This window comes from Larus michahellis, chromosome 9 (genome assembly GCF_964199755.1).
Source record: "Larus michahellis chromosome 9, bLarMic1.1, whole genome shotgun sequence".
Classification (NCBI taxonomy): domain Eukaryota; kingdom Metazoa; phylum Chordata; class Aves; order Charadriiformes; family Laridae; genus Larus; species Larus michahellis.
In genome coordinates this window covers 28,959,777-28,984,032 of record NC_133904.1, presented here as the reverse complement: position 1 = coordinate 28,984,032, position 24,256 = coordinate 28,959,777, and the positions used below count along the sequence as shown (strand labels likewise).

General features: G+C 51.8%; 1 protein-coding gene across 8 annotated transcripts in view; it reads left to right on the top strand.

Moving 5' to 3' along the window:
• ZMYM3 (zinc finger MYM-type containing 3) overlaps positions 1-24,256 on the top strand; it is a 35,186-nt gene that overhangs the window by 6,231 nt on the left and 4,699 nt on the right. For 4 of the 8 annotated variants that reach the window (XR_012589075.1, XM_074601159.1, XM_074601160.1 and 1 more), the window contains exons 2-18: positions 4,927-5,823; positions 6,535-6,578; positions 6,973-7,045; positions 7,870-8,161; positions 8,601-8,778; positions 9,204-9,416; positions 10,096-10,246; positions 10,812-10,927; positions 15,387-15,473; positions 15,800-15,950; positions 16,529-16,701; positions 17,125-17,290; positions 21,037-21,095; positions 21,602-21,770; positions 22,361-22,476; positions 22,630-22,804; positions 23,362-23,508. Coding sequence is in view for 7 of the 8 variants with exons in the window: in XM_074601159.1 (XP_074457260.1) it covers positions 4,941-5,823; positions 6,535-6,578; positions 6,973-7,045; positions 7,870-8,161; positions 8,601-8,778; positions 9,204-9,416; positions 10,096-10,246; positions 10,812-10,927; positions 15,387-15,473; positions 15,800-15,950; positions 16,529-16,701; positions 17,125-17,290; positions 21,037-21,095; positions 21,602-21,770; positions 22,361-22,476; positions 22,630-22,804; positions 23,362-23,508 (3,193 nt within the window). In the remaining variant the exon portion in view is untranslated. The other 4 variants (XM_074601161.1, XM_074601162.1, XM_074601164.1 and 1 more) reach the window with 4 other exon arrangements.

Sequence of the window (24,256 nt, the reverse complement as noted above, 5' to 3'; positions counted from 1 at the left end):
AGAGGAAAGCAGGAACTGCGTGGCCATGCTCTTTTGTGGGCAGTGGAAACTTCGGAGGTACTCGCTTCATCGTGAGGGATTAACAACAGTATTTTTTCTTCCTGTCTGATTTTAATTAAATGTAGCTCCTCATTTTTGTAGGTAGGCCACATAGTCCCCTGCTGATGGGTTATCTGAGGTCACTGAGATGGGGAAGATCAGTGCAGTTACAGCACCACTGATGCCTTTAATAAGCTAGATAAGGTCCCAGGTAGTCACTTGGAGTGTCCTGGCAGAGATATCTCGCTCTGAGCTTCCAGGTCTGAGAGGAGATCCACGTGTCCCCTCTTTGGCAGAAAGGGCAGGTCAGGTCTGGTGGTCGCACGTGTTGGATTTGGTGGTCAATGTTGGGTTCTATGCCAGTCCTGCACACTTGGGGAGGACCCTCAGCTATCCCATCGCTTCCTTGGAAACTCTTGCATGCTACCTGAGAAGCACTCTGCTTCAGACTGTTGTGCAGGGGACATGATCTTCCCAGGACTGTTACTGAATACTGACAGAATCACAGAATGGTTCGGGTTGGAAGGGACCTTCAAGATCATCTAGTTCCAACCCCCTGCCCTGGGCAGGGACACCTCCCACCAGACCAGGTTGCTCCAAGCCCCGTCCAGCCTGGCCTTGAACACCTCCAGGGATGGGGCAGCCACAGCTTCTCTGGGCAACCTGGGCCAGGGGCTCACCACCCTCACAGCAAAGAATTTCTTCCTGATACCCAATCTAAATCTCCCCTCCTTCAGTTTGAAGCCATTACCCCGTGTCCTATCATTACACTCCCTGATCCAGAGTCCCTCCTTATCCTTCCTGTAGGCCCCCTTCAGGGACTGGAAGGGGCTCGAAGGTCTCCTCGGAGCCTTCTCTTCTCCAGGCTGAAGCCCCCCAACTCTCTCAGCCTGTCCTCACAGCAGAGGGGCTCCAGCCCTCGGATCATCTCCATGGCCTCCTCTGGCCCCGCTCCGACAGACAGGTCCATGTCCTTCTTGTGCTGAGGGCTCCAGAGCTGGACACAGTACTCCAGGTGGGGTCTCACCAGAGTGGAGTAGAGGGGGAGAATCCCCTCTCTGGATCTGCTGGCCACGTTTCTTTTGATGCAGCCCAGGATGCGGTTGGCTTTCTGGGCTGCAAGCGCACATTGCCTGCTCATGTTGAGCTTCTCGTCCACCAGCACCCCCAAGTCCTTTTCCTCAGGGCTGCTCTCAAGCCATTCTCTGCCCAACCATACTTGGGAGAGGATTGTGCCGAGTCCTAAGTAAGGAGTTTTCAAATGTCCAATAGAGCAGTCATATCTGCTGTACTGTGCAGGGTATGAACACGCTGCCTCCTCTTTGTTTGGCCAAGTCGTGTTCAGCATACTCTCCTCGCTGCCAGGTATGTGGCTGGAAAAGAGGAAGATTTCAAGCAGACCGGTGACTGGAGCCCAGTGACTGAACTGTGCATTAGATGGTCCTGGAATAAGAAAGGTGATGACTTGTGGTGGATCATTTCAGCATCTGCCAGAAACAATAAGGTATTTTTCTTCTGTTGGAGAAAGTGAGAAGAGACTTCACCAGAGGTAAAGTGCACATTCAGTTGGCAGCTTAACTCCCTGTGAAGCTCAGCAGAAAGCCCAGATGAATCTGAACGCCTGGGGCAAGCAGAAGTAGCGTTTCTTACCCTGCTGCAGCTAGGCAGCTCTAATTTCCTCAGGTTGAGTTTGACTTCAGAGCAACCTACGGAGCTGGAAAGCGTCATTCTCTCCTGTTCTGAGGGCTGCCCTCTGCATCTTCATCAGCTGGCAGTTGAAAGCCACTGTAAAGCATTCATTGTCAGGGAAGCAGGATCCCAGTGATGGGCAAGGACATTCCTTGCTTTCCCACTCACACTGGTTGTCAGCATCACCTCCTTGGGTCCAGCCTCAGCTCTAACTCCATCAGCTTTTCCAGGTTTTTATAAATACATCGGAAGTCAGCACTCACCTGCTCTGTATCGCCTTGTCACAGAGCTCTGCCGCATCGGGTTTAAAATAAACAAAAGGAAAATGCTTTTAAAAACTTAATGTATGTATGGCTACTGGAATTTTTGGTGGCCCAAAGTATAAACTGTTTCGAAGGAGGATCAGGCAGACTCATAGAGGGTTTGCCTAGCACAAACTCTTCACAGTGACACTCTCAGTGCAACTCAAGCCAAGCAGTTCTTCGGCAGCTGATTGCTACTTGATCGGAGGATGTGCTGAAGAGGAACGTCCTGTTAGTTATGTTTTTTATACTCTCTCCCCAGGTATCCATTCTTGGTGTGAATAGGAGCAGGATATTCGAATACATGGTCCTTCTCTTTGACTGCAGCATCCGTAGCTTTGTGTATCCTAAGAGGTTTTGGGTTGTGTGAGCTGTTCCGCTGGGGGAATCTGGACAGAGCTGATGAAACTGGACAGGACCTTGAACATACGGGGCAAGCGCTGTGCTTCCAACCAGAACGTAGAAGTGAGTGCTCTTACTGCAGACTCTTGGGCCGGCAGAAAGGTGTATGGATCTGTCCCAAACACAAACCAATACTTAGGAGTTGACTTAATCTGCAGAATACTTGTTCTCTTTAAGACCGTTTTGTTGGTCAATGTTGTCACCATTAAGTTTGTCGGAGCCTCGTCTTGCACCGTAATGCTCTTGCGCCCGAAGTGTGAAAGTGATGTTAAGGTATACGCTATTGAAACCAGATGCTTTTGGTCTATTTGTAGAGCACATGAGTAGCATGGCAAGTTCATAGATTAAATGTTGCTTGCATTATCCTCTGGGAGGGAAGCCCAAATGGATTTCTGATGCTCCGAAATTGTTCCCAGGGTCTCTTTCTATAAAGCAGAGACTAGACCAGCTGAAAGTCGCAAATACTGTAGGAGTGTCACCTCTGTGGTTCATTGCAGACTTGTGCAAAGTGTCTGAAAGTGAATTTGAGGAGTATGTTAGACCTGTTAAGCCTACCTATAGATAAACTTTCCGTATTCATCTGGGTGGCTTGACCTCTCTGCTGCTTGTTGTAAGGTCTGCTGTCTTTGTGGGGGACATCTTTGAGAAGGAGGCATTGTATTCTGAGCAGCAGAAAAAATGCGTATATCATCCTGGGAGGGTTCTCAGCTGCTTCAAATCCTTAGGGCTTTTTTTTCAGATGTCTTTATTTCCATTTCACTTTGTTATTCTTTCTGTCAGCCATCCTAAAACACATATTAGATCCTGTGTTGCTCTGGAATTGGCTCATTCTAGAAGATTTGTCTCCTCTCTAACTAAAGAAAGTGAACGGAATCACCAAGGTATTTAGTGGGGAAACTTGCTCAGCATCTCTGAAGATTACATCTTCTATAGTTTCTGTTTGTGACTGTGGGAACAGTGCTTATCTGCCACTATGAAACAGAAAATGTCGCTGAGTTTTTTAGATAAAATAAGGAGGCAATGACTTTGATCTCCAGCAGTAGGGTATGATTCCCTAAACTCCTGTGTAAATGAGTTTCAGAAGTTGGGTACATTCTCTGTCCAAATATGTTGTGTTTAGTTCTGAGTAAACCGTTTGTGAGTGAGACTTGGTTATCCTTTCAGAGGGCAGGATAATAAAGAAAGAATTAATCAGCCATCACCAGTGAAATTATTTCAGGCTTCCGCCTTCATTGATATAGATGAGTTATGCCCATAGTAAGCCCTGATAGACAGGAATAGTGAATCTTCTGCTTCAGGGTTTAAAATGGTGCCAAATTTAGAATTAGAGTGACTCTAATGGGGGGGATAGGTTGGTGTCACATCTTTTGATTCTAGTGCCTTCCTTGTAGTGCCTACTTACAGCCTGTTTTGGGGACGTAATGCTACTTCAGGTCTTATCCTGCCTCACCACTTGTAGACTCCAGCTTCTTCTCCCTTTCCTTCTTCAGGTTTGTCAACCATTATCTCTTTGTGGGGGTGTAATTAATTTTTAGCCGATATTGATATAAATGCTTACTTGCCTCACCTCAAAGTCTTGCCCTTTCTGTCTTACGATAATGTCGACCGTGAGGAGCTGGGCTGTAACTTTGTCCCTCTGATGTTCGCAGTCAGCATCGCGTCTTGCTGTGCAAGTGCACTGTCTATGCCCTGTAAAGTCACACTCGTCTTTTTTCCTGACTCCACACTGCATGCTCGTGTCTACTTTGCTGCTTGCTCTTCTTCTAATGACTGCTTTTAACATCATGGACTTTACCACCTTTCTTCTTGCCGCTGTCCAGAATTCCTCCTAGTTCTAACTTAAGCATTTCCAAGTTGTTCTGTGTCTGAATATTAGCCCATGGAGTTTTGGGGCTATCCTGTAGCTGTAGTTATACTATAACATGGTGTATATCTCTCCCCTGACAAAATTAATGCATCTTGTCATCCTGTATCTTGTTCAAGGCACAGGCTACAGAGCTGTAAAGGAGTTCTTTCTGTCTCTATGTTTAAGAGAAAAGATATTTTAAAAATAAAAGACGTGTTAGCTCCATGAGAACAGATCAGGAGAAAGGACAGACCAGATTATTTGGGTCTGGTGAGATTACAGAGGAATGCAGGAAGGCACACCACAGAACAGCCGTGAAGTTTCCTGAGTTGGTACTCAAGTCATTTCTGATACTCCACGTGCTTGCTTTAGCGTGAGCAAGTCAGTTTACTGTGCTGTGGTGAGGTGTGTGGAGGCTGTAGAGCTCCCAAAGGTCTGATATACCAAACTGCTGTGTCCTGCTGCTGCTGTTTGGCTTCAGAGTTTTGTAACCTCAGGAGTAGATGTGATGGATCTGCTGGGATCCTGGTTATGGCTAATAGTATTACTAGGCCTCGTTTTGCTCTGACAGTGTTCAGAGGAGTGGACAATTCATGCACTGTATTAGTCTACTTTTCATTAACTTGCAAGTCTCCCTCTCGTTTCCAGTTGCCATCTTCTAAATGGACTCCAGTGAATTTTCGGGATCTTTGGACCCCCTGTCCTTGCCTGACAAACCGCTTATTGGCGATCTCCCTGCTGACATGGAGTTTGGGGAAGATCTCCTGGGCTCACAAACAGCTTCTACCCAGGAAGTTTCAGTTCTTCAGCCCCCTGACTGGGATCAATCCAAGCAGATGACTGCACATGGGAACTTGGACCTTCTAGTGAAAGCAGACAGCCTGTCTGAACTAAACAAACCAAACGACCTTGTTCTTGATAAACCTAGTGTCTTGGATATGCTGCAGAAACCTAATGTCTTAGATGACTTGGATAAAACTGCTGACTTGATGGAGCTAGATAAATCAGAGGGTCTGGATGGTCTGTATAAGGCGCATCCTTCCCAGGGTGTGGATGATGGACTGGCGAACTCCTCTGCCCTCTCTAGAGAAGCTCTTGTTCCAGAAACATGGAAAGAAGGGGAAGATGTATCAAAAAATGATTCTGGGGACCTAAAGGAAGATGGTGATGCTGCTATTCCTGCACTATCTGATGACAACACCCCTGAATCGCCCCAACAGCCCCTTCCTGACCCTGAGGACCTCAGCAGTGCCCCAGACACAGAAGAAATCACAGCACAATCCTCAAGTCCGCCAATGCCCCCCCCCCAGCTCAATCTTAAACAGACAAGGAAGACAAGGTTGAAGGCACCAAGGAAAAGCTCACCCATGCAGAGGGAAGGGCTGGCAGGGGAAGCTGAGGTGGAACTGAGCCCAGACAACAGTATTGCAGCTTTGCCCCCTGGGCCCGCAGAGGAAAACCAGGCAGATGAAGGGGATGATAGTGGGAACAACTTGCTTAAAGAAAGTAGTGTACTGAAAGCACAGGAAGCCTCGCCACCAGCAGGTAAGTTGTTATCTCTGCAGAACTTGGCTTCCTTTTGGTCAGGAGGTCATCCTGCTGCACGTTACTGAAGCTGAAGTCTGTTTTGTGCTCCAACTTTCCCGGTCCTCCCCTCCTATCAAAATTGCCAATGCTACTGATGGGCTAGATTTGGGGAAAGTGTCTTGTTTACAGGGAATAATGTTCTGGAAGCTGCTCCCTTGGTGCGTACAAGCTCTTGCTCTGGCTTTCATAGCTTTAACTTTGATTTTCAATGCTTGTGTCAACTAGGAGCTTCCCTGATAAAGCTGCGGTTGTGCGTCCGCTTGGCTCACACTCTTCATTACTGGAATCTTTGCTGGAACTGAGGGTCACCAGGAGAAAGTGCTTTCGCTAGGCAAAGTCCCTCTGCCCTGGCTGGCAGTCCTCAGGAGATGCTCAGTCTTGCTTAGAAGCAGTTGGAGGCAACTGCCCAGCCTGCCTCCCCCGTGCAGGGAGGTCTCCCCCTTACAGGACTTCTCCCTAGATGCCTGTTTGGATCTCTGACTACAGGTGATGGGTTTAGGAACTTTCCTGTGCCTTATCACTGCCAGAACTGTGCTTGTTAGCCAGGACTCTCTGAGGCTTCGTGTGCAGACTAACCCAAAGGGTGCCTGCATTTGAAAAACACCCGTCCTCTCCTGTTGGAGAAAAGCAAGATGTTAGATGCAAGCTTCTTCTGTGCTTCTATTCCAGGAGAAGGCCTGTCTGGGAAGGGGAGCGAGCTGCCAGCTGAGAAGGTGAGGAGAATGCAGTCAAGTACGTATGCTATGGGAGCATAGAGGGTGGCTGGCTGTTGTCAAATTCCATGAGGGACACTGGGTGTCTCATCACCCCTCTGGGAAGGACTTTGCATGTCTCCTGTGACGGAGTGATCCCTGTGCACTGCCACTGTGCGGTAATGGGGTTTCAGTATGTCCCTACTACCCTCAGCTGAGATGTCATTCTCATAAGCCTACCCCCCCCCACCTCATCTTGCCAACTCTGGTCAGGTATCCATGGAGTTTTATCTGTTTTCAGCCTAGTTATTGTGAAGGCAAATCCCAGAAGTTGAAACTACACCATGATCTGGGATATTTATCCATGGTTGTCCTAGCAGATGGTTAGTATAAGTATTTTCTGAATTTCTTCTAGGAGCAGAAAAGAAGTGAACGAGCCAGAAGATCAGAAACTGCCAGGCCTGAAACTGTGAACTCCTCTGAGAGCAGTGAGTAACCAGGGCTGGCCAATGTTTGTTTTCAGCCGGAGAGCAGGGCCTGGGGCCATTGTGGGCAGGTAGTTCATGCTGTGAGTACAGTGGAAATGCTGGAGCTTATGTGCAGACTTTCCTCTTACGCAGGACAGGGCCCTTCACCTCTTGAGTTTTCGTCCTGGGGTACTTGCCTTGCTTTCTCAGGGCACTTGGGCTGAAGGGAGGGCTGTAGTATTTTTACAGTGGTGCAGGGTCGCCAAGCACCAAGTAATAGGATGAGACTCTCTGGGGACGTTCCCAGGAAATCCATCTTCCGTCTCCTCAGCCAGGAACTTTCTTCCTTTGTCTCTATGGCAGCAGGCTGGCTGAAGGAAGGTTGCATTTTGGGGATTTTCCTGCAGAAGTACGTGAAGCCTCTCTGTTCTTTGAGATGTTGTGTCACCCTGCTATTCCCTACTATTTGTGTGTTGCTCTGTCACGGCCTGCCTGTGTTGGCGGCTGGTGGTCCGGCTTATTCCCTTTAAGGTCTACTGGTTCTTGGAGGGATTTCTGCTGTAAATGTTCACACTTTCGACTTTTGCTCAACCTTGGCAAATCATGGCTTCCTAGAGAGGAATTGTACTTAAGCCCAGTTTGCTTAAAGACCTCCTGACTCATCTGCAATTCCAACAAAGATATCTTTTAAGGGTCCCTTTACCATTCCACCCAGACAAGTACAAAGCATGCAGAGGGACCCCAGAAAGGTGACCCCAGAAAGCCCCAGCATGTGTCTCGTGGCAGAGGTTTCTGTCTCAGTTCCTAATGAGGGATTTCTGTGCATCTACTCTGCTGCTTTGCAGTTCCAGTCTCTGACGAAGACTCTGATGCAATGGTGGACGATCCCAACGACGAGGATTTTGTTCCTTTTCGTACCCGACGCTCAACTCGCATGTCTTTACGCACTCAGATGGCTCAGCGAGCTGCCCGCTCTACTGTCACCAAGATGACTTGTGCCAACTGCCGGACCCCACTGCAGAAGGGCCAAACTGCCTACCAGCGTAAAGGGCTCCCTCAACTCTTCTGCTCCAGCTCCTGTCTCACCACCTTCTCAAAAAAACCACCTGGCAAGAAGATATGCACCTTCTGTAAAAAGTGTGTGTTCATTCCCCTTTCCTCAATGCTCCCGCGCTTGTGACCCCATTCCCCCGCCCCACAGCCCTACCTGCCGGTCACAATCGCTGTGACCCTCAGGCTTTCCCATTCACCCACATCACTCTTGCCCACTGCCAGCCGCTGCCCCATGTCTTCCTTCACGCACCGCGTGTCTCATGCTCCCTGCGCCCCCTTCACAGGCCTTTCCCTGCCTGCCCCCAGGCTCAGTGTCCCGTATCCCAGCCTCTTTTCAAAACAGCCTCCCGCATGTCCCATCTTCAGGCACCACTCCTCTGGGCTGGGACAGAAGCTGCTGTGAGACACTTCTTGCCACCCTTTGGGGACACCAGAAAATCCTGTGCATTGCAGCGTGCCATCCTGTCCCTTTGTGGCAGGACCGGTGTGTCCCTGCACTAACACGTGCCCTCCTGATCCCCAGGGAGATCTGGAACACCAAGGACTCTGTGGTCGCCCAGATCGGTTCGGGCGGCTCTTTCCATGAGTTCTGCACCTCTGTCTGCCTCTCCCTCTATGAGGCCCAGCAGCACAGACCAGCACCTCAGTCTGCAGATGCCTCGGACACCAGCCGCTGCAGCGTCTGTCACAAACCTGGCGAGGTAAACAAATCCCTTGTGCTTCCCGTGTCCTGGATGAGGTGCTTGTGACCCGCTTGGCTGTGCCGGGCACCATCACAGGGCGTTTGCCAGGCTCTCTTGTGGTGTGAGGCCTCAGCCCCTGAGCTGGCGTGGGTTCACTCCCAGGTCCTTCCTTGTTTCTGTGGAGCAGCCCTTATTCCAGCAGAAAAAACAAGGCTTCTGCTTCTCCCCACCCTGCACCTCACCAGCTCCTGCCACTCCGCTCTCCCAATTGCTCCGCTGGCTTTTGGCAAGGGAGGCCAGCCTGAGTCCACGCCAGCTTCCAGTACAGCACTTGCCCGAGTTTTAGTGTAACAGCCTGTTATCCCAAGCGTAGTAGCGGTGCACACACATCAGAAGGAGGCACGTGGTGGTTTGGGGGAGTGACAGCAATGATGTCTTTGCAGATCCAGCATGAGGTCAGCAATGGGAACGTGGTTCACCGCATCTGCAGCGACGCCTGCTTCACCAAGTTCCGGGCCACCAAGGGGCTGAAAACCAACTGCTGTGACAACTGCGGACTTTACATCTACAACAAGGGCTTGCCCCTGGAGTACCTCTTCCACGAAGGCCAGCAAAAACGCTTCTGCAACTCTGCCTGTCTCAACAGTTACAAGAAGGTGTGTGTGGAGTCACCTGCCTGGGGTGGGAGGTCTCTGTGGGCACACAGCTCCTTTGCTTGGTGTGGCACAGGGCACTTTATGCAATAGCAGATGACTTGAATCCCCTTGGCCTTTTATTGCTGACAAAACGTTTAAGAGGTTGCTGTGGAGAAACTTCGAAGCAGGCAAACGGAATTAATTGATTCTGCGTGGGGTCTGTCTTGGACCTGGGCGCAGGTCAGGCACTCAGTAAGCTGGACTGTGCAGCAGCACTGGTATATACAGTTAGCACGGGCTGGCTTCTTTTGGGTGTCTCCCCAAAGCTTGGCTGGATGTGCTCCTCTGCCGCCTGGGCAGGCTTTGCTTAACTGTCTTGAGAGGATTGCCAAGCTCTGTATTCCTGACAGGGGGCCCTCGAAACGAGAAGGTGATGTGCTGAAGGCAGCCTTTTTTGCTACCACCACCTAAACCTGCAGGCTATGACCCTGGCTCTGGCATCAGGTGTTCCCTGCAGGAGCGCTGCCCTGTGAGGGATACAGTATCACAGAATCATAGAATGTGTTGGGTTGGAAGGGACCTTTAAAGGTCATCCAGTCCAACCCCAACGGTAGTCCAACAGCAGTGGGGTGGAAAATGAGGGTCGGACCTCGCTGGCTGTGATGGTCTCCCTGGCAGCTCCGTTCTGCTCTGTTTGCAGAAGAACACTCGGGTCTACCCATGCATGTGGTGCAAGACGCTGTGCAAGAACTTCGACATGCTGCCTAACGTGGATCGGAGTGGCAAGATGGGCCTATTCTGCTCCATTTGCTGCACTACCTCCCACAAAGTGAAGCAGTCAGGCTTGGTTGGTAAGAGCACCTACGTACAGGGAATCAGTCGCCTCTCCATTCTAACTCCTTCCTTGGTACTACTTATTGCTTGTGGATGAGACTGGAAAGAAGGCATGTTGCTTGCCTGGGGAGCAGTCCAGTGAGACAAGTGGAAGGAGATTTGGAGAGGGAGGAACCCTTGCAGCATGTAGACATCTGAATACTGAGGGACAGTGTACATTGCTGTACTTGAGAATGCAGGAAGCAGTTGTAGTGCTGTGCTGTGCTGGCATTGCCCTTTCCGTTACATAGAGAACCAGGGTGTCCAGGAATGGGTATGGTCTCTGGTGCAAGTATCGCAGCCTGTTTTGTCCAAATTCCTGTAGAGCCAGGGTCACTTCCTTGAACCACTCTGCTCTCCATCCCTGTTTAACATTTTTGTCCCAGCAGAATCTGGTGGTCTTAGTTTCCTGGTGTTCTTACCCTTTGCTTTTTGATAATAGCTTGACAGACTGAGGATGAGTGAGTAGTTTACGTGCCGTCCTCAGAATCCAGTCCCACGTCCTGCGCTGCTGCCCTCACCAATTCCTGTCTGTTTCATCAGGTCCCCCTAGACCCTGCAGCTTCTGCAGAAAGAGTTTATCTGAACCCAGCTATTACAACAAGACAGACCGGGTTGTCTACCAGTTCTGCAGCCCCAGCTGCTGGACCAAATTCCAGGTACCGAAATATCCTTCGTGCTGGGCTGGGCCACAGAGCTCATGCCTCCTTTCACACTTAGTAGAGCCTACATCTTCTCAAGCTCCTCAGGGAGGGTCCATAAGAAAGTCTCTGCTGGAGCACAAGAGTTGCAGTGACTGTAGTTGCCAGTAACTCTGTCTTGGCCCTATCTCCCCCTTCCTCCGTTGGGATAAGATGGGCTATAATTCACTCCTGTCTATCAGGTTATGCCCACTGGAAGTGCAGTGCAGAGCTGTGCCGCATGAGTGCTTTGGGATGTAGTGGCCTTATGAGGGCACAAGCAAAAGCACAAGTAAGCTAGTAAAACACAGTGGGCACCTGCTAGTGGGGTGGAAAGAGGCAGAGCTGCCCTCTGAGCCAGGCGTCAACAAGGAACATAAGTCTTCTAGGACGTGCTTTCTAAAAATCTGCAAGCAGAAGGCCTGGATACCTCATGTTTAATAATCCTCAAACGTTTGACTGGTGTTTTTTAATCTCCTGATGTTAAGTTTCAGCATACGTGAAATGTTTGTGGTATTCAAAGGCAACTGGAAGAGTATCAGTCTTGTACAGTTGTCAAAGAACAAAGCAACAGACAAGAAGACCTGGGAAACTGGCCAGGATATACCTTGGGCAATTGAGAAAACTTAGAGAATCTAGAGGTAGAGAGCTGGCAGTTGCAGCATTCGGTTTGGGGTTTGGTTTTTTGCTTGTGGGTTTGTTTTTTTTTTGTGTTCATGGTGTTTTGGCTTTGTTCTGAGGGGTTTTTTGTGTGTGTGTGTTTTTTGTGGTGTTTTTTTTTTTTTTTTTTAAATAAATCCTTGATGTAATCCTTTGCTGAGATCACAAATGGTGTCGGTAGGGTAGCTGCAGAGTTTTTACAGTTGTAGACTTCATAAGACCTGAATCATAGAATAGTTGGGGTTGGAAGGGACCTTTAAAGGCCATCTAGTCCATGAGCAGGGACATCTTCAACTAGATCAGGTTGCTCAAAGCCCCGTCCAACCTGGCCTTGAATGTTTCCAGGGATGGGGCCTCCACCACCTCTCTGGGCAACCTGGGCCAGTGCATCACCACCCTCAGTGTAAAGAACTTCTTCCTGGTGTCTAAGCTAAACCTACCCTCTTTCAGTTTAAAACCATTACCCCTTGTCCTATCATCACAGGCCCTGCTAAAAGGTTTGTCCCCATCTTTCTTATAAGTCCCCTTTAAGTACTGAAAAGCCGCAGTAAGGTCTCCCAGAGCCACCTCTTCTCCTGGCTGAACCCCCCCAACTCTCTCAGCCTGTCCTCACAGCAGAGGGGCTCCAGCCCTCCCAGCATCTCCGTGGCCTCCTCTGGCCCCGTTCCAACAGCTCCGTGCCCTTCTGCTGTTGGTGCCCCAGAGCTGGAGGCAGCACTGCAGGGGGGGTCTCCCCAGAGTGGAGCAGAGGGGCAGAATCCCCCCCTGGCCCTGCTGCCCACACTGCTGGGGATGCAGCCCAGGATGCGGTTGGCTTTCTGGGCTGTGAGCACACATTGTTGGCTCATGTCCAGCTTTTCTTCCACCAACACCCCCAAGTCCTCCTCAGCAGGGCTACTCTCAATCCCTTCATCCTCAGCCTGTATTGATAGCAGGGGTTGCTTCAACCCAGGTTCAGGATTCTGCCCTTGGCCTTGTTGAACCTCATGAAGTTCACACAGGCCCACTTCTCGAGCCTCCCCAGGTCCCTCTGGATAGTATCCCATCCCTCAGGCATGTCACTACACCATTCAGCTTGGTGTTGTCTGCAAACTTGCTGAGGGTGCCCTCGATCCCACTGTCTATGTCAGTGATGAAGATATTGAGCAGTGCTGGTCCCAGTACGGACCCCTGAGGAACACCACTTGTCACCGATCTCCATCTGGACATTGAGCCATTGACCACTACCCTCTGGATGCAATCATCCAACCAGTTCCTCATCCACCGAACAGTCCACCCATCAAATCCATACCATCAAATCCATTAGAGGGAATGATGTTGTGGGGGACCATGTCAAAGGCCTTACGGAAGTCCAGGTAGATGACATCCATAGCTTTTCCCTTGTCCATTAATGTAGTCACTCTGTCATAGAAGGCCACTAGGTTGGTCAGGCAGGACTTGCCTTTGGTGAAGCCATGCTGGCTGTCTCAAATCACCTCCTTGTCTTACATGTGCCTTAGCGTAGGTTCTAGGAGGATCTGTTCCATGATCTTCCCGGACATAGAGGTGAAGCTGAAAGGTTGGTAGTTCCAGCGTGTTCCTTTTTAAACATGGGTGCAATGTTTCCCTTTTTCAGTGACCAGGGACTTCACCTAATTCACCCAACTTGAATTATTGCCATGTAAAATCGGGATTGTGACACATTAGTAAACCCCTGCATAACCTGGATTAGGAACTATCTTGCTGGCAGATGTCAGAACACACTTGTCAAAGAAAAACCACTGAAGAGAGTGTTTCAAGGTGGCTTCTTGGGGATCAGTGTTAAGCCCAAGGAGTTCAACATCTTCATCAGTCATCTGGCAATAAAGTCAAAGTAAGCGTGATAAAATTTTGCAGATGAGTCATAGAAAGCAAAGCAATTACCTGTTCAATATATTCATCAATGACCTGGATGAGGGGATAGAGTGCACCCTCAGCTCGTTTGCTGATGACACAAAGCTGGGAGGGGTGGCTGACACACCAGAAGGCTGTGCCGCCATACACTGAGACCTTGGACAGGCTGGAGAGCTGGGTGGAGAAAAACCTCATGAAATTCAAGAAGGGCAAGTGTAGGGTGCTGCCCCTGGGGAGGAATAACCCCTGCACCAGGACAGGTTGGGGGTGACCTGCTGGAGAGCAGCTCTGTGGAAAGGGACCTGGGAGTCCAGGGGGACAACATGATGCCCATGGGCCAGCAATGTGCCCTTGTGGCCAAGAAGGCCAATGGCATCCTGGGGGGCATCAAGAAGAGTGTGGCCAGCAGGTGGAGGGAGGTCATCCTCCCCCTCTGCTCTGCCCTGGGGAGGCCACATCTGGAGTGCTGTGTCCAGTGCTGGGCTCCCCGGTTCCAGAAGGACAGGGAACTGCTGGAGAGGGGACAGCAAAGGGCTACCAAGATGCTGAGGGGACTGGAACACCTCTCTCATGGAGAAAGGCTGAGGGATCTGGGTCTCTTCAGTCTGGAAAAGAGACGACTGAGGGGGGATCTCATCAATGCTTATCAATATGTAAAGGGTGGGTGTCAGGAGGATGGGGCCAGGCTCTTTCCTCTCTGTGACCTCTCTGTCACAGGTGCCCAGTGACAGGACAAGGGGTAACGGGCACAAACTTGACCATGGGAAGTTCCACCTAAACATGAGGAGGAACTTCTTTCCTGTGAGGGTGGCAGAGCCCTGGCACAGGCTGCCCAGGGAGGTGGTGGAGTCTCCGTCTCTGGAGACATTCCAAACGCGCCTGGAGGCGTTCCTGTGCCACCTGCTGTGGGTGACCCTGCTCTGGCAGGAGGTTGGACTAGGTGATCTCCAGAGGTCCCTTCCCACCCCTGCCATTCTATGATTCTGTGATTGGATTGCTTGACAAGACTTGTTCCTCCTAACGTGTGCTTGAACATAGTTCAGTGCAAGATCCGGTGTCAGTCTTACTCGGGTAGTGTGAGGGTGTAAGTCCTGGGAAAGTAAAGATTTTGAACAGGCCCTGGGATTACCACAGATAATCCCTTCAGTATGAGCATCTTGATTTACAGACACAGAGGGAAAGATTAATTAAGTTACTGCAAGTACAAGCAGAGGAACAGGGAGTTAAAGTTTGGAGGCTAGGGAGCAAACAAGCTACCTAGAATGTTGCACAGGTAGGAAGGGTGTTCGTCCGATGTCCATTTTATTTTCAATGTTTAAGAAAAATTGAAAGTATGCTGAAAAGAGACAGAAAAATTACATTTGGGATTAAAAAACACATGTACTGAGGCACTTATCAGAAAGAAAATGAGGGGGATGACTTTATTAATAAATACGTCCTTGTGAACAAGACACCAAGTGCTAAATGGCTGTTTAATCTAGCAGAGGAAGGTGGAATGAGAATGGCCGCTTGAATTCTGAAGTTGCGTTACTTCGAAAATAGAAACCGGGCACCTGTGCTTTAAGGTCTTTTAAAGAAATTCTCAGAAGAGGTAGCGGAGCCCCCATCTCTTAATGTTTTCAAGTCCAGAGGGGTGGCAGCTTGAAAGCTTGCTTTCCTGAGAAGAGCTGTACCCAGTACAGTGGAAGCGGAGGGAAATTTTTCGAGAATCTGCTCTCCAGGAGCTTCAGACAGGATCCGATGGACTGACTTTGAGTCACTGACGGTGGCAGCAAGCACAGGTCTGAGCAGGAGAAGCCGGACTGCTGTGAACGGTGGAGGAGGCAGGAGGTGGTGGCAGTGCGAAGCAGGTGCTCGCTGCCCTCCATGTGCCTCTCCCTCCATGAGCTGTCTCTGTCTCCTGCAGCGCACCAGCCCAGAAGGTGGGATCCACCTCAACTGCCATTACTGCCACAATCTTTTCAGTGGGAAGCCGGAGATCCTAGATTGGCAGGTGAGGACTTTTCCCCAGGGGGATGTTGAGGTGGAGGCCAACCCCAGTGAGGACCGCAAGGCTCCTTTCTCTCCCTACTCAAAGCAGAGCTGCTGCGCCAGTGCTCTGAATGCCTTGGCTGCAGACATGCCTGGAGACCGTACGCCAAGTGCTGCGCTCCTGATGTTCAGCAGGATGTCGGAAGGGCAGGAGGAGACCACTGCTGCCAATCCCCGTGCCAGGAGAGCTGGGGACTTGGCTCAGCCCCGTAGTCTTGCTCTTGCTTCCGCGAGAAGTGCGGGGACCTCCTGCCAGTCTGGCTGACCCGCTGGTGGTCTCTTTGGCAGGACAAAGTATATCAGTTCTGCTGCAAGGACTGCTGCGAGGACTTCAAGCGGCTGCGTGGGGTGGTGTCTCAGTGTGAGCACTGCAAGCAGGAGAAGCTGCTGCATGAGAAGATCCGCTTCTCTGGAGTGGAGAAGAACTTCTGCAGCGAAGGTACTTGGGGAAGGCACGGGAGAGGCAGAGCCCCCATGCCAGCCTATGCTGGGGGAGAAGAGAGCATGGAGAGGAACAGAGGGGAGACTGTCTTAGCCAGGCCCTGGGGCGAGAGCCTTGCCATGCAGTGAAGGGAGGACTGTTGTGGGGATGGCTTGCTGTCCAGCCAGGCCCTAGGGCAAGATCTTTACCGTGCATTGTGTCCTTGGGGAGGGCTTTCTCACAGCTTTTCTCTCTCTGGGGGCTGGGGAGACAGCAGGTGGCAGCTCCGCTCCTCCTGTCATCATGCACTTCTACGCTCTTGCGTCTGGGCTGGCCTGACCTGGCCTTGCCCTGCCTGCTGGGTTCCTGCACACAGGAGGTTGGAGTCAGACTCTTCCTAGAAGCATGGAGGTGAGAGATGGCAAGTCCCCATGAGGTCCCATCTTATCCCAGCCCCAGGGGCCAGTGCTGGATTGTTCCCTACAGTGTGTTGCGTGTGCTCTGTTGTCTCCGCAGACCTGGATTCTGGTCATGTTTGGGTCAGGGAGGCCCCCAGTTCATCCTGGGAAGGTTTCACTCCTATTGTTTCTCCGCAGGGTGTGTGCTTCTTTACAAACAGGATTTCACCAAGAACCTGGGCCTGTGCTGCATCACCTGCACCTACTGTTCTCAGACCTGCCAGCGGGCGGTCACCGAGCAGCTGGAGGGCAGCACCTGGGACTTCTGTAGTGAAGACTGCAAAAGCAAATACTTGCTCTGGTACTTCAAGGTCAGTATTGGCACTGGCAGCTTGTGCTAAGTGCTGTGGTGGGCACGGCACCCAGATAAGTGGGCATTGCACTGAGGAAGTTCGCACTGCTGGAGTCTGGCTGGCACTGCTGCGGAGAACCTGGCACTGCTGGAGTCCTGCCTGGCAATGACGGGACACTGCTACGGGGAAGCTCACGTAGCTGGAGTCCCCAGCTGATCCTGCCAGAGCACTGCACTGAGGAAGCTCACAGTGCTGGATTCGCGGCCAGTGCTGCTGTGAGAAGTTCGCACCGCTGGAGTCCCCGGCTGGCACTGGCAGGGCACTGCTGTGGGGAAGCTCACAGCACCTTGCTATGTGCACCTTTCACTGGAGAGTTGTGTTGCACTCGGAGGGGGTGTGGTTAGTTACTCGTTGTTTCTCTCCTGCTGATGCGGGCTTTAGGCAGCTCGGTGCCATGCCTGCAAGCGTCAGGGGAAGCTGCTGGAAACCATCCACTGGCGGGGGCAAATCAAACACTTCTGCAACCAGCAGTGTCTGCTGCGATTTTACAATCAACAGAACCAGCCCAACCTGGACACGCAGAAGGGGCCCGAGAGCCTGCTGAACAGTGAGTAGGAGGGAGGGAGGGGACCTGCATAGCTCAGTCCAAGAGACACAGGGAAGACTGAACAGCGAGGGGTGGAAGCTTCCTGCCCGGGACTGGATGAGACGCTAGGGAACAATCCTGCACTGGCCCTTGGGGGGGGAAAGGACGGAGTGGGACCTAATGGGGCTTCTCCATCTCTAACATCTATGGTTCTATGACACACAGGGCCCAGACGGGAGGAGCCGGTGCCAGCGTGCTGCCTGTAGCTCACACTCTTAGCGAGGATACTCAGGGATTTAACATCCTCATGTTGCCAGCGGAGAGCTCGATTTACAGGGTTAGGGGACAGCGTGGTTTGGCATGATAATCCACCTGCAGCCCCACACCACCTCCGAGCTGTGACCTTCTCATAAACTAATCTGGATTGGGCCAGGTCAGTGCTTGGATGGGAAACATTCAAGGAAAATGCAGGGTGCTGCAGGAAGTGGTGCTGGCGATGCTGTAGGTGGGCTCTCCTCAGCCAGAGCTGAACCTAGAACGATCTTGAGGGAGCGCTGAGCTGCTGGAGGCACTCTTGTCTTGCGATGTTAGATTGGAGTCCTACCACTTACCCAAAGATCGCTGCAGCTGTGGGGAGTTGCCAACCCCGTGTCCCGGATAACCCCATTCTGCATCCATGGAGTTCCAGCTGGAGAGGAGATTTTCACTGCCTGTTGCCCCATTTCCTATCATTAACTTGAGCCAGTTGCTTATGGAAGATTGCAAAGTGCTTTGGGGTCCCTCAGGATGGAAGGTGCTCGTAGTGACAGTGACAAGACATCGCTTGGCCCTCGGACGCTCGCATAGTCTTCTGCTTGGTCTTTCATAGGCCACGATCTTCTAGGTAGGCTATGTGATCTAGTTAAAATGTCTGCAGCTTCTGGTGGGACTTGCTTCGGTGCATTACACTTCAACAGACACCTGCATCGCCGGCTTAGGGCTTTGTTGCCCTCCCTGGGATTTCATGAGGTATAAAACCCTGACTAGGGTGTGCCAAGGAGGGGAAACCAAGACAAGGACCTTACCGTGAGAGACCTCCATCTCCAGACTCTTCCTGGTTCCTCTCCTGGCAACAGTAGGTGGATTGCAAGACGGGTGAAACCCTGGATGTCAGTGCTGCATAGACAGCAAAGCAGAGCTGCTCAGCCAGCCAGCAGCAGGTTCTGCCAGCCGGGGGAATCCCAACCTGCCCTCCAAGAGCCATGTTCCGTAAAAGGCCATGTGAGGCACTGTCTCAAGTGACAGCACACTGGAGTGACCTGGATGAAGAACTTGGTTTCTGCTGGCACGGGGGTGTTCAGGGGGGATCTGCTTGATGAGATGCAGACTGTCGTGCTGCCCCGGGGAGGAAGAGGTGTTAAATTTGCTGGTTCCTGTAGCTCAACAAGTGATTCCACAGCCCTAGCCGTGCTGTTCCATTTGTCCTCTGCTTTCAAGGCATCTTGCTTGTGAGGGACTGGTAGCGCCGCATTTGGGACACAGGCACAGTGAGCAAGCTCTGCCTGCAGAGGGAAGCATGTTTCACACCATTTGGCCATTGTTTCCTTGGAGCCGTGGACCACAAGACTCAGAAGTATCTTCTCCATCACCAACAACCACAAGACCCAGAGCCTTGCCCCCACCAGGTCTCTGAAGGCCCCCAAGAACTTTGCTGTTTGCCACGTGGGGCATCACTGTTCACCGTGCCACAGCTGCCTCTCCGTGCACCCCAGGAGGCAGAGGACTCAGGGCAGCCAAGGAAAAGCCCATCAGCAGTGGTGAGCGCATGGCTGAGCACGAGCTCCAGGCTGCCATGCTTGGTGAATGCCACTGGTGGCACTGGGCCGTCTGTGTGTTCTGGCACACCCATCCCGGCCAGTTGTGGGATATCCGTGGACATCCTTGTCCCAGGACTGTGGCACTCTGCTTAGCTTGCAAAGGAAGAGTGCTGGAGCCAGGGCCTGCCGTGTGCTTACACAAAGAGCTTTCCAGCCCAGCGTGCTGTGCAGGGGTCTTCAGGAGGAGTGCCATGTCAGTGCATGGTGAGAAGCAGCTTCTGCCTAGTCTAGCCAGGGTCTCCTGTGGACTTGACAGCTGTGTTGCCACCTCACAAGGGACTACCTGGATTTCAGGCCCATCTTCGTCAGAGCTGCTGACTACTTGCTGCTTCTTTTGCAGCCAGTGGTTGCATATAACTATTCATTCCTCTGACCCAGTGGCTGCTGCCAACCTGGTGATCCCGAGAGTGCTTGTGAACAATAAAGGTGGCCATTCGTTTGCTGGGAACAGTCTGTAATGAGGGACTGAGAAGCTTCTGACACAGAACTGTGCCCAAAGACTTCCAAGGGGAACTGGCTCTGCGCAGGGCTGTTTAGCTGGAGAGGACAGAGGGCCAGAAGTGACGGTTGATGCAGGCAATCCCTTGACAGCTCCTTGCTGGTGTTGGGAGGAGAGTAAAGAACGAGCTGCGGCTTTCCTGGAAGCCTGGACATGTAGCACATGGAGCTTTGCGGCAAGAGGATCTTCTTGTTTCCCTTAGTCCTAAATCATTGGCCTGTGAGGCAATCAACTTTGCTTTGGATTCTGCTGCAGGAGAAATTCTGCTCGTACTCCATAGCTTATCTTTTCACATTCAAGCCATTGGTGTCTCCTGCCTAGACCTGCTGCCTGTCCATTTTGGGCCAGTCAGAGGCAGTTCTTGGACCCATTGAGACCATTGCAGATGCTATGGCTGAATGCTCAGCTGCAGGCTAGGGAGCTTCCTCCAACTGGAACTTACCCATTCCCCTGTGATGGTCAGCAAGTGGACCCTGCTGGGCTTCCAATTGCTCGAGAGCTGCCCTGCATTTCCTCGGGATGGAGGAAATCTGCACAGTGCGAATGCTCACGTGTTGGCCCTTTGGGACTCTGGGTCTTTCCTGGAGAGCCTGTCTGTATGTAGGAGGTGCGAATGAACCTGCCAGTCCCTTTGGGTGCTGAGACCTGCTGCTTTCCATGCAGGTGTCTCCTTCATGCATGGCCCACGGTTAGTCAGTGCTGTAGAAGGCCGTTCTTTTTCCCAGCCACATGGGTAACCAGGGCTCAGGGGAGACTTGGATGAAGGTGCTTTTTTAGCTCATCAGCCTTTGAGATAGGTGCAGATTCTCTGCAGAGCAAATGAGCTGGAATTAGCGTCCAAGCCAGGATGATATTGTCACCACACGAGACTAGTGTCTGCCACACATGCCTCTGTACCTGCAGGTGATCCCCTCTTCCCTTAGGGTAAAGGACGGCAATCCCTAGGCCTGGGGCAAAGCTGTCTCTCTGCTTTCTGGGATATCTCATAATGCTACCACTAGCTCTGTCACCTTCTTCCTAGGGATCTCGAAGCACTTTGCCAAGATATTTGTATCAGGGAGATGGAGGCACAGGGAGGGGCCATGGCTCGGTACAGCAAGCCAGTAGGCAGAGCTGGGAATAGAGCCCTGGATTCCTCTCTCTACAAGGGGCTGGGATTTCTCCTGACTTGCTGTGATGGGGTGGACTGCAAGGGAGCACAAAATTACATGGGAATGACTTGATTTTTGGAGTTGTGTCTTCTGAGCTGATAGGTCTAGAGATTGTGGAAACATTAACTGTTCCTGGAGAGGCCATGAGCAGTTTCTGGGGAGCCTGTCCCTGCCCTCTGGCTGCTGCCACCTCCAGTCCCAGCAGTGGGACCTGTTGGCCCAGGAGCTCTTGAACTTAAAAGTTGTTGCTTTCTCTTACAGGTCAGACTTCAGAGCCAAAACCACCTGCCCCTTCCCCACAGAAGGCAGAGGCTAACATGGTAAGGCCCGTTGGAGGTAGGAGTTTGCGAGACATCACGAAGGGTCTGTACCCAAAGAGGACAGATCTGCCATTGCTCAGGGACATTTCATTCTTCTACAACCAATGCATTTTAAGATGTCTTGGTAGTGAGAGCTGATAAGAACTGCTGGGGAGGGCAGCATCAGCATATCTCTTGCAAGGGGGAAGAATAACTATTCCCCAGGAATCAATGATGGGCTGCAGAACAGCCTGCCACTGTGGTGCTGGCTCCTATGCCCGGTGCTTCCCTCTGCCTGGGTATAGTTGCTGTCCCACTGTGTTCCCTGCTGCCCCGTGGGGCAGGAGCGACCAGTGCCGGACTCCCTGCTGACTGCCACAGATATGTCGCACAGGCTTGCTGCCTTCTGGGAACAGCTTGGCTGTCCTTTGGATAAGTCTGATCGTGGGAGCATCCGTGTGTGTGTGTGGGAAGAGATGGTGCTGCCTTAGGTGGATACCAACCTCCCACTTTCTGCATCTCCTCAGCTGTCAGCAAAGACTTCCTCAGCCCAGATGTCTCCAGCTGCGCCACCTCCCCCGCCCCCTCCGGTTCCAGCCACTCCTCGGAAGAATAAAGCTGCCATGTGTAAACCACTGATGCAGAACCGAGGTGTTTCCTGCAAGATAGAAATGAAGTCCAAAGGATGTCAGACAGGTAGGAAACCAAGACATAACTGCAGGATTACAGGGACATTTTGGAAAGGCAAGTGGCACATCCCTGCACCAGACTAAATGTGAATCCAGCTTGAAATACTGTGCAGAGCGGCTGTGTGTTTGGCACCATGCTGAGGAGTCTCAGGGCAGCGCAGGGCACACCTGGCAGGGCTGGAGGTAAGAGGCCCATTTCCATTAGCAGCAAAAGGAGAGATGCAGAGAGCACTGCAGCATGATCCCACCTCTGGTGGGACATCTCTTCCTCTGGAGATTGCCAGCTTGTCTGAGGGGATATCTGCTGAGCAGGTTCCACCGTGTAGCTCCTGTCAGGCATGTGTGTGTGGTCTCCGGCATATGCAAGGCAACTAGACTTCTTAACAGGGCCACGTAAGAGCAGGGATTGCACCTCTGGCTAAGGCAAGCCTCTCTTGTTGTGGGGCTGTTTGGCTTGCTGCTGCTCCAGCTCTGCCCATGAGTGACAGAAACTGGTGGCTGGAAAGGCCGTGGTGCTGGGGACATGGCAGTTCACAGCGGGGCTGGGTGGAGGAGCTGCTGTGAGCAAGCTCACTGACGTACTTTTGCTCTTGTCAGAGGCTGACTGGAAGCCCCAGGTGATTGTGTTGCCAATCCCCGTCCCGATCTTCGTGCCTGTGCCTATGCATATGTACTGCCAGAAAGTACCTGTGCCTTTCTCCATGCCTGTCCCGGTAAGCCACACACTCCACCCGCTCATGTTCTCTTACTGTCTCGATCCTGCCTTGCTGCAACCTCCCTGCTTCTCTGTTTGTCCTCTTCTGCCTCTGTTTTTACATCAATCCGGCTGAGTGTCAGTTTTCTGCCTGGTATGCTGCTGTTGACAGGTGCCTGTGCCAATGTTCCTGCCAACCACGCTGGAGAGCACAGATAAGATTGTGGAGACCATTGAGGAGCTGAAGGTGAAGATCCCCTCCAATCCCCTGGAGGCTGACATCCTGGCCATGGCTGAGATGATTGCAGAGGCTGAGGAACTGGACAAGGCCTCCTCGGACCTGTGCGGTATGTGCTGCCATGACTTGGTCTGGCCCAAAAGCTGGGATCACGTTGGGTTTGCCAGCTCTTGGAGCTAGAGCATCTGTCTGGATCACAGCTTCCCCAAAGCCTTTGAAAAGGGAGCAGGGAAGAGTAAGTCCTCAACTTCTGCTGAGGAGGTACGAGGAAAGAAGAGCTGCAACAGGGAGTAGTGTCTGTCACCATCCCTTTTGGGAGTGCCAGTCTTGTGGCACATGTGCTGCACTGCTAGTTTATGCAGGTGGCTGTTCAGGCTCTTGCCTAAAGCAGCTTCCCAGCCAGAAGACAAGCAGTCCTGACCTCTCGGGTCTTTTTATTTGGGGGCTGCATTCCTCAAGCCCCAGTGACTAGGGCTATGGCTGGGGAGAGGACAAATGTCCGATGTCTTGCTGTCCAGGGAAAGCTGGGCAGCGCAGATGTTGTGGGGCTGCTCTGAGCACAGGACTGTACTGCAGGGAGCCTGACTTCATTTTCCAGCTGTCACAGGGAAAACGGACAAAAGACTTTCTTGAAAGTTGGGGTTATGATCTGCTTTTGTATTGCAGACCTGGTGAGTAACCAGAGTGCAGAGGGTCTCCTGGAGGACTGTGATCTGTTTGGACCGGCACGGGATGATGTGTTGGCTATGGCTGTCAAGATGGCAAATGTCCTCGATGAGCCGGGCCAGGACCTGGAGGCTGACTTCCCTAAGAGTAAGAGCTGGGTGAAGCAGACATGCAGGGCTGCTCGTGTCGCAGCAGGATCCCCCCACTGCACTCAGCCAACTGTTGACAGCAGCATTAGGAGCTGTGTGAACTTACCTTCCCGTGCCCTCTGACAGACTAGGCTTGAGGCCAGGAGTTGAGGGTCTTGCAGATGACTGCTTGCAGCAGGGGTGAGGACACCACCGCTCTTGGAGGAGAGTGTGCTTGTCTAGACTGACTGACCTGTTGCGAGCATAGGTCTGCAGAGAAGGGGGAGTGAGAAGCTGATTTTAACAGCACAAAGAGCAGGGCAGTGGCACTGGCGTGCTTATGGATGATGATTCCAGAGGATCCAGCAAGCCGACAGAGACCTGGACAGGGCACGACATCCTGGGAGGCGGCAGAATTGCTGAGTGTCCATTAGTGGGTAGAAGGTGGAAGAAGAGGCAGGGACTTGCAGGAGCACAGCAGCGCCGAGGCAGGATGCTGGCAGCAAAGGACACAGAATTGGTGTGCCCGTGCCAGGCTGTGCCCAGTGCTGGCCTGGCACCAAGGGGGTGAGGAATGTTCCTCAGGTTTAAAAACCACCCGAACAAAAAAAGCTGTCAGAAGGGAGAATTTGGGTCTCTGGTTAGTCTGAGAAAGCTTAGCATTTGCCAGAGCTGTATTTCCTTTGTTGGTCTGTGGCTAAAAGTTCTTGCTGGGCAATGGTGGAGGGTGTGAAGCATTGGGCTGTGTGTTCCCTCTTCATCTTGCC